Below are 9,561 nucleotides of genomic sequence, written 5' to 3'. Positions count from 1 at the left end.
GATTCTAAAAAGGCATCAAAACAAACACTGGCCAACAAACCACAGTGCTAAAAATCACCCCCTTCCTTTTAAAACCCATGTGAGAAAGGCAGTTTATGGAACTGAGATCTATTGTGCTTTGACTTTACTCAAAGTCACCTTGATTGGCCAGCCTCATTTTTATTTCTATAGATACTGGGTGTTTGGGGGGGAGAATAGGTGTCCACTAGTTATCCAGGTGCCACAGAGAGTCAAGGGGGCATCTTGTTCCCATTTTACATCTTTCTGGTGATCCCACTAATGTCTCAGGCCAGTGTTGGAGCTTTCTGACCACACTTGCAGCGATGTCTCCTCCTCATGTCCCTGGATCCAGGCAGCACGTTAGGTTTTTTGTTGGATGCACACTGAGAAGATTTGGAGTTTTTTTTTCCCCTCATCACTCGCAGTGCACATGTGTAGCCAGGGTAAATGATGAGCTGCTCTTTACCTTTTTGGGCCATGTGGGTATATCCAGGAAAAAAATGGAGTTTCTAAAAAAAAAAAAATAGAAAGCAGAGAGATGTTTAGGTACTGCTTTGAACAGCTAGAAGAGGGCTTGGAGGGTAAGAGGGGGTAAAAAGCTTCATCTACGGAACAGTGTAGAGCTCGAAAACACTCCTCAGAGAAAACGTTCGAGTTTGGGACACGCACACCTAAAAAAAAGGCAAAGGGGAGAATTTGTGGGGTGGCTCCGCTGCACTGTTTGCCTTCTGGGAGCGCCTTTCAAGCGAGTGTGGCACAGCTGGGAGTTTCCCAGTCTTTGGGCTTGGACAGCGTGCCAGGGCCGTGCCTGCCAGCTCTGGTGCCGCCTCCCTGCAAGGCCAGACTCGGTGCAGGAGCTCTCATTTCAGGGAACAAGAAAATTACTGTGAGGGTTAAATTTCAAAGGGCCAAGGTGCTTTCTGGAGTTATGTTTGAATGGGGCACAAGCGGAGCTTAAAAAATGACAGGGAAGGGGAAATGAATTATTTTTCCATATAATGAAAGAGGAAGGCGGGCAGAGTGCTTTGTGTGAGCTGCTGGGCACAAACCCACGTCCTTGAGTGAGCAGTGCTGGGGGTTTACAGCTGCAGGCGGGCAAGAGCCAGCCAGGCTTCTTTCTTCCAGATCGTCAGCCTGCAGGTTCTTCCTGATGAGGTGCCCTTGACACTCCGAGGAAGGGCTGGAGGTTGGCAGCTGGAATTGCTCTTCATCACCAAACAGGTTGCCCTTGGCAGCTTGTCATCTTCCTGCTCCCTCTAACGGGAACGCGCTCCCAAGGGGCGGCAGGGCAGGCGGGACGCGCCGACCTGTGTGCGAGCGGGACACCCGGGGAGTGCTCCATGGGCCAAGCAGCTTGGAAGAACTGCGGGGACGGCCAACGATCCCGGCAAAACCTCAGGGAAAGCAAACAGTCCCGACAAGCAGGACGTAGGGAAGCGGGAGAGCCCTGGGTTGCAGCCCGCAGCGCCACCCTCCGCTCTCGGCCATGACCCTGAAGCAGGGGAGAGAGGAGAGGCCGCAGAGCGGTTTAGTTAGGGGGCAGTTTTTCTCCTCGCATTTCACATCCCATTTCATTGGATAAGCTGCTCAGCCTCCCCTTGGTCTCCGATGATTTTATGAGCAATTATCCTGAAAGTGTTTTAGCGAATACCTGCATTTCTGCTAAGAATAGCCCGCATGGATGGTGACTGTGCAGCGCACCGCTGTGCTCCACAGCTTCAATTGTGGAGGACACTCAGCAGAGAAAAAACACACACACAAAAAAAAAAAAAAATCTGTGTTTATACTTAAGCAACCCGTTGTCTGGTTTTATGCCACAAATACCTGCTAACCAAGTAGTCTGCTCTTCTCCAGCACCTGTGAAGGCTCCTGACTGTCAAAGATGCATCATATTTCACCGCACTGTTACACTTTAAGAACTGCAGATCTGAAAAAAAATAAAATAAAAATGCTTTGCAGCACTGCTGCTTCACACTCACGTGATGCATGCCGGGCACTTCCCTGTGGCCAGCCTATTTGTCATTCATGTAACACCAATAATTAAGTCACACCTAAAAAGAAAGACACCTAAGATCCCACAGCACCTGGTTTTCCACAAATACCCATGTTTTTCCCCATGTACCTATTTTTTTGTCCCTATTTCCTGGGGTTAATCATTAAAACCGTGCAGCCCAGGGCACCGGCAGCCCGCGGCGTGTTTGCCTTTGCTGGGGGGCCGCGCTGTCCCTGTCAGGCCAAGGGTGCCGGCTGCCCCTCGGGCAGCATTAATCATTCACCGGCCGCGCGGCCCCTCGCTATAAGCAGCAGCCCCCGCGCCGTTCAGCCGGCAAGGGACAGAGCCGGAGCGGGAGCCGTCGGGACGTCGTGGCCAGGCCCGAGCGCAACATGAAGGGAGTCAGGGTGCTACTGCTGCTGCTGCTGGCCTGGGCGCGAGCCGAGCACCGAGGTGAGGGCGTTTCTCGCGTTGCAGCGCCAAGCTCAGAAGCATCAAAAATCAGGGGTTTGCCCCTCGGGTCTGGTCAGTGGAGGGAGCGAGGGAGGAGGCTCCCATGGGAAGTTTTCCAGGGACGCCGCGGCGCTCTGCTGCCCCTTGCAACTCCGCTGCACCAAGGAAAGTCCTCAGGTGGGAGCTGGGCAATGGGCACTGTGGCGCTTCCTCACACTCAGCAGACTTTCCCCAACAGCTCCGTCAAGGGCCGCTGCTTGGGGATTCATTTCTGCAAATAACAATAAGCGGAGCCAATTTTCACTTGTCTGGGACTGGCAGATGCTTCTCCCGCTAAGCACGAACATAGGCTCCCCATTATTCCAGGGATCCGCTTGCAAATACAAAAATAAAACCCAAACCAGCCCTGCAGGACAAGGTGCCAAGGGTGCCTTGGCTGCGCTGCTGCCTCCCCTTCGCTTCAGAGAGGCGTTTTGCACAGCAGAAGCTGCTGTGAAAAAACAAACTAAGGCCCAAACCAATCCCACCTTCCCCTGGATCCAGCTCTGCTCTTTGCATGGCTTTGGATGCCCTACGCTCCTCCAGAGCCCCGCTGCTGCGTCCCCACGGGCCGGGCGAGCCCTGGCCCCAGCCCTAGCGCTAGCCCCGCCACCAGCCTCTTCTCGGAAACGGCATCACGGCCTCCCTGCGGATGCCATGCCCTGTCTAAACCTCCCTGGAAAGATTGTGTCAAAGTTACAGGAGAGACGCCAGCACCGTATCTGTGTTTACCCTGCCCGGAGCAAAGTCTACCCCAGGCAGTTTGCGACAGAATCAATACCGTTCTGGGGGGAAAACAGTCATCAGCGATATCTTTGCTGTCTCTGTTTCGGACGCTAAAAAGTGGCAGTAGGTTGGACGAGGGGCTCGTGCCCTTGGCAGCTTGCCTGGTTTCTCTCCCAGGTTTCCTCGCTGCCCATCAGGTAGGAATATCCGAGTAGAGCGCGAGAGTTGCGGCACTGCAGCCACTTCCCAGCCTTGCACAAGAGCATCCTCTGCTGGCAGCCGCCTTCCAGGGACAGCAGCGAGGGCTGGAATGAGAAGCCGAGAACTAAAACGAAACTAATGTGTCTAAACCCAAAATGACTTATTCTTAGGGAATGGCTGAGCCTTTAGGAGCTCAAATCCTCCTGTGGGGCTTTCAACCCCTCTCCAGTCGTGTAACTCTTCCCCCCCGAGCTGCCCTGCAGCCCTGGTACCCGTTGCAACAACCTTAGGGGAGTTTAACAAGCCAACTCCTTGTGCCCGCGGGCCCGACCGTGAACCCTCCTTTCTCCGGGCTTACAGGCAAGGACTACGTCCGGGACAAAGTGTGCCAGGAGTACAGGACCATGGGCAAGGAGGACTTCCGAGCCCTGTACGTATTCCCACAGGCCTCCCCTGAACTCGAGCATCACCACCAACTGCCAGCGCACAAAAATTTTGGGGTTCGGCCAAAGCTAAGGGTTTGGCCAGGCCGCATTTCCAAATTGCGCTATGGCAGATTGATGTTGATATGATTTTCTGTTTTTTTTTTTTAAAGAAACAAATGTTTTCCCCCCTGAAAAACAATCCCATGGGTCCCTGCTCTTCTGTTTGCTCCCAGCACCATTATCATGAACAGCAAGAAGTTCTCCAACGCCACCTTCGAGGAGATCAGCCACCTGGTGCACGAAATCGTCTCGCTGGCCGAGACCTGCTGCAGCGAGAGTGCCGACCCCTCGTGCTACGACGACGGGGTAGGTCGAGGAAGCCCTGAGGAAACACATTTCATGTGGGCAAGGAGCTTCCCGCCTTGGGCAGGTAACTTTCTCCTGGAGCCCCTCTCTCACTGCCCTTCGCTCTGCACCCCGCAGTCGTCGGCGCTGTCGGTGAAGTCCTGCGAGGCCAGCTCGCCCTTCCCGCGCCACGACGGCACGCGCGGCTGCTGCACCCACACGGGCCTCGAGCGCAAGCTCTGCCTGGCCGCGCTGCAGCACCCGCCGCGGGAGCTGCCCCGCCACGCGGAGCCGAGCGGCGACGAGCTCTGCGCCGACTTCGCCAAGGACCCCAAGGGCTTTGCCGACAGGTGAGCGCGAGGCCAAGCGGCCCCGGCGCCTTCCTGGAAGTCACTCTGCTGCTTGGTGAGGCGCAGGCCTTAGCGCAAAACAACCCCGCTGGGCAGCAGCACGTCACTCGGCTGCTTGGTGCAATGATCCCCAGGAGATCCCTGCAGAGCAGGGACACCCCTCGCGCGCGTCCAGTGCGCATCAAAACCCCACATGGCTGGGAGCGGAGCACTCTAAGGCAGTCCACCTCTCCCGCAGGTTTCTCTACGAGTTCGCCAGCGACTACAGCCAGGCGCCGCTGCCTGTGCTCCTGGGCTCTGCCAGGAGCTTCCTCTCCATGGTCTCCACATGCTGCATGTCCCCAGCGCCCACCACCTGCTTCCTGAAAGAGGTGAGCCCCCTCATCCCGGCCACCACCGGCTGCAGAGCCCACATGATTTTGACCAAAAGGCCTTGATGCTTTGGGTGGTTTTTTGGTCAAAATCATGGCAATGCCCTGTGCGACTTGCAACACCGCTGCCAGCACCGCACACACATATTCTGCTTTCCCTTCCAGAAACTGCAGAGAAAAACCCTCTCCCTGCTCACTCTGCTGTCGAACAGGGCTTGCTCACGCTTCACGGCATACGGCAAAGACAAGATGAAGTTCAGGTACGAGGGGGCCATGGTACTTCCTACACTTTGGCTCCCGTCAGACCGGCACCCGCTCTCCTGATTGAACGTGCGGTCCCCAACTGCAGGGGGTTTCCCGTGAGGGACATTTCACCTGGGGGGTGAAGATGAGCACATACAACTTCAGTGGCCTTTCACAGCTTGGCAAAAATAAGTGGGAACCCTCAAAGCTGCAATGAGAGAGAACGCTCGATTTCTGTCCGGGTCTGCGACCATACAACAAACCCATGGGATCTTATAGAGCTGAGGCTTTAGTGAGGGGAACGAAGAGGTGATGTTGCTAAGTCCCTTTTACGCTCTGTGTCCATCTAGCTACCTAACAACGCTTGCTCAGAAGACGCCAAGTGCTTCATTTGAGGAAATTTTCCCTCTAGCAGAAGACGCTGCTGAGATGTTTGCCCAGTGCTGCGACTCGGTGGCTGAAGACTGCATGCAGAAGAAGGTAGGAAGCGCCGGGGCCGCCACGCACAGGGCGCTCTGGCCACAACCCGCTCCCTACGGCGCTCCGGTAGCGCCTTTCCCCACGCCGCCCAGTGCCCGGGCCCAGCGCTGCCCGGGCCCAGCGCTGCCCGGCTGCGTGGGCTCTGTGGGCGCACGCGTGACGCAGGCGCGGTCCGGGCTCCCCTCCCGCAGCTGTCGGAGCACACGGCCAAAGTGTGCAGCGCGCTCGGGCCCAAGGATGAGCGGGTCGCCGAGTGCTGCAAGGGCAGGAACGTGCTGCAGAACTACTTCTGCATCGCTGCGCTGAGAGCGGCTGAGGCGCCGCAGCTGCCCCAGCTGCAGCCGCCCGCCAGCGAGCGCCTGTGTGGCAAGGACGGGGCCCTGCACGCCCTCAGGTGAGCGCTGCCGGCACGCACGGTGTTGCCCACTGCTGCTCTGCTGCCTTGGGGCACGGTGGCAGGAATCAGTGGCGGCTACCAGGGCTTCAGCAGCGCGTGGGTGGAGAGGAGGCTCCACAGCGATGGCGCCGGCAGCGGGAAGCGGAGAGCAGCCTGACAGGGCAGGGCTAGCGGTGCCCGGCGTTTCTGTCCCTGACGCGAAAGGCTCTTGAGGTGCCAGAGGACACGCAGCCCCGTGACCCGCACCCCCTGCTCTGCCCCAGATACATGTTTGAGACGGCGCGGCGGCACCCCAGCGTGCCCGACGTCTTCCTCAGCAAGCTGTATGACACGTGCAAGGAGGCCAGGGAGCAGTGCTGCACCGCCAAGGACTCCTCTGCCTGCCTCGACAGCAAGGTGAGCGTGGGCACTGGGGGCAGCCTCCCTTTGCGGCCTCAAATCCCCCATCGGATCCCCCAAAGGGCTTTTCCGACCCCGGCCCAGGCTGGAAACACCCTCTCTCCTTGCCCCACAGAAGCAGCAGGTGAGAGGGGAGCTCCTCGCCTTCGTGGCGAAGGCGGATGAGCTGTGCAGCCTTTACCACACGCTGGATTTCCTCGACTTCAAGAAGCGGTAAGGGATGGAGGGCGCTCCGAGACGCCGGGCACGCGAAGGTTGCCAGCAGGCGCCCTGACCCCTCGTGCTTCTGCGCCACAGGGTGAAGGAGGCCCTGGTGCAGAGCGCGGGCCCTGGCACGGCGCCCGAGCACCTGGCGGAGCTGGCAGAGCGACGGGCCGACTTCGCCACCCACTGCTGCTCGGCCAATGCGCCGCCCCGCTACTGCGCCCAGCAGGTAGGATGCGAGGCCCCGCACACCCGCCCCGAAGCGGGAGCTGCCCCGTGGCCCAAAGCCCACTCAGGGACCCTCTGCCTCTCTTGCAGGTGGGCACCGAGATGGGGCAGGCATGAGGCAGCAGCGTCTCCCGCGCACACAGCGCCAGTCAAGGGGCGTGGGCAGCGGGACGCGTGGACCAGCCCGCGCTGCAATAAAGAGCCAAACAAACCCGTGGCGCCGTTGCAAGTCCTGAACGGGGCCGCAGCTTCACCGATCTGTACCCCAGGCCCTCCCAGCTCGCTGCCATTATTAACCCCCTCGCACAGGGCATCTTGCCCATGCCGAAAGCCAGGCAGAGGCTGCAGCTCTCAGGGCGCTCGCAGGGGCCACAGCGATGCCAGCCACACTGCTGTCTGAAGTGCAGAGTGCCCCTGTGCAGCAGAGCTCCAAGAGATGGCGCCTGGAGCCCGGGAAAGACGGAGCAGCGCCAGGCCCGCAGTGCCCTCCCTGCCCCGTGGCTCCCTGCCCCGTGGCTCCCCCAAACCAGGGGGGCTCCTGTCTCTGTGCAGGTGGCTGCTCCCAGCACGTGCCTTGGCCTCCTGGTACCCCCTAAAAGCAGACTGGTTTTGCAGTACAAGCCCAACTCGAACTAATTCCCCAAGCACGGGTCGTAGCGTGTACCTCCTACTTGGGCTCCTTCTAATCCATGCACTGCACAGTGCCCCGACAGCTGAACTGCTTCGGGGAGATCTGCTGGTGGCCCAAGTGCACGTGGATCTCGGCAGGTCCTGTGCCACCAGCCCGCGCTGCGGTCAGGAGCTGCAGCTTTGTACACGGGTTGTCCTTCACACTGAGAAAATGGAATGGATTTTACAGGGTTTTTTTTTTTTTTCCAAGGGGGAAAGAGAGAGAGAGGTTGGGGAGAAGAATGAAACCTAAATACAAGTGGAGAGAGGCACATGCAGAAAGATCCAAGTGCCAAGCTTTTTCACAGGTGCCCTATAAGACCCTAGAGCTGAGCATTACACAGCTCAGATTGCTGTGGAAACAAATATTTCCCGTGACACAACTCAGTGTAAGGAGCAACTTATAACTCAGTGCTTACCCATTTCCTGAGCGTCTGGGAAAGCAGAGGGAAGTGGTACAACTCTCCAGCTATCACACAGCAGTTTTGCTTTCATTCACTTGAATAATTCAGCGTGGTATCTCGCCAGATGATTTCTCTGAATTTGCGCAATGCTGGCCCGTAATTGCGTGGACACGATGATAAACTGCAAATTATAATAGCCTGCACTCTGGTTTTTAAATGCTGACAGAGGGAATTTTGGTATGACGCTTCAGATCTGCTCTGGAAATAGCAGTAAATAAACTAAATCAATACAAAACAAGCAAAGCTCAGGGAGTGACACCCAGTCTGAAAAGAGAAAGCTCTGAAAGAGGCCTAGGAATAATGGGCAGAATTAGAGGGAATCAATTCAAAACTAATTAGGGACCCCTAGTAATTCCGCCGAGGGCAGAGCTAGGAGGCAGGAACTGCAACACTCCCTCCGACCTCAGCTTCAATGAGCAGTGACCTGCCAGGGCTGTGAATCCCCCCGTCCTCAAGCGCCAGCACAGGGCGAGAGCCTGTGACGGAGGGCAATGCCACCGCAGGAACCAGCCCCGTGGAGATCAGGCAAATCTTCCTGCAGCGAACCCGTGCTCCTCCTGCAGAAGGAACGCGGTCGGGTGTCTCCGTGAACCCTAGCAGGCAGCGAGGTTTCCTGTGTTGGAAACTATGCGACAAGATGCTCAGCTCACAGGCATCTCCGTCAGGTGGGTCACGGCCCTTCCTCCTCAAGCGAGACATTAAATTGAAGCCCTCCCTCCCCACACACACACACTTACTATTCTTAAATGCTCTTGCATGACTTTTGAGGGCCCAAAGAGGTGTTGGAGTCCTTACGAGCCTCCTCAGGTAGCAGATGCTGCTCTGTAAAACAGGCCACTGACAACATTCTGTCTTAACATTTAGCTGAGAGATCTGACCCGCTCCTTCCAGCTATTTGCCCCCGTTTGCCACCTCTGCTCAGGACAAACTGTGAGCACACGGGCGCTCACCTCTGGAAGCTCTCGGAAGCTCTTGGCTGCTCCTTATTTAGTCCTTTTTCCAGCTCAGGGCCAGTTTGAAGAGCAAAGGAGTGATCCTCACAGCTGAGCCGATGCTGAGCCTTATTAACAGGGCCTCGGGGGTATCAGGTTAAAGGCCACCTTGTACAAAGAGGGTGGCCGAGTGGACCCCCGAAACGCTGCTCTGTCTGCAGGGGGCCAAGTCACTGAAACCAAGAGCAATCCAGGCTGCCCCAAGGATGTGAGGCCAGCAGCAGCACTGCGGTCAGGATTTTGCACCTCTTCCGCACACAAGAAGGCTTGGAGAGACAAGCCCTATCTGCTTGGAAGCCCAGGTGCGACAGGCACCTTTGCTTTCCCTCAGCTGACTATTAATATGTTGGGGGGAATAAATATCTGAAGTAAAGAAAGCCTCATTTCACCTCAGGAAGTACTTTCTGCTTGAGACTGAATGCAGCTGTAGTGCTGGGAGCACCTAAGGTGAGTCCAGGAAGCGCCTTGGATGCCGTTAGATGTTGGCCAAAGAGCTGCAATCGCGTGCGGAGGGCACGGGCCCCTGGAACAGCTCCTACCGCACATCATCCCACCTCATGCCTGTGTTCGTAGGCCTCAAGG

At 57.1% G+C, this 9,561-nt stretch overlaps 1 protein-coding gene across 1 annotated transcript; it reads left to right on the top strand.

Annotated features, from left to right (window-relative positions):
* Nucleotides 1-2,385: 2,385 nt before the first annotated feature.
* Nucleotides 2,386-6,971, top strand: GC (GC vitamin D binding protein). The gene is made up of 12 exons (XM_088531496.1): nucleotides 2,386-2,446; nucleotides 3,773-3,842; nucleotides 4,071-4,203; nucleotides 4,321-4,532; nucleotides 4,771-4,903; nucleotides 5,069-5,163; nucleotides 5,497-5,626; nucleotides 5,818-6,020; nucleotides 6,287-6,419; nucleotides 6,538-6,635; nucleotides 6,720-6,855; nucleotides 6,945-6,971. The coding sequence occupies exons 1-12, from the start codon at nucleotides 2,386-2,388 to the stop codon at nucleotides 6,969-6,971; spliced, it is 1,431 nt and encodes a 476-aa protein (XP_088387622.1).
* The last annotated feature ends 2,590 nt before the right edge of the window (nucleotides 6,972-9,561 follow it).

Source organism: Tinamus guttatus, unplaced genomic scaffold (assembly GCF_059628265.1).
Source record: "Tinamus guttatus ecotype Peru unplaced genomic scaffold, ASM5962826v1 Tinamus_guttatus_pri_ptg000423l, whole genome shotgun sequence".
NCBI lineage: Eukaryota > Metazoa > Chordata > Aves > Tinamiformes > Tinamidae > Tinamus > Tinamus guttatus.
This window is presented reverse-complemented; position numbering and strand designations above follow the sequence as displayed.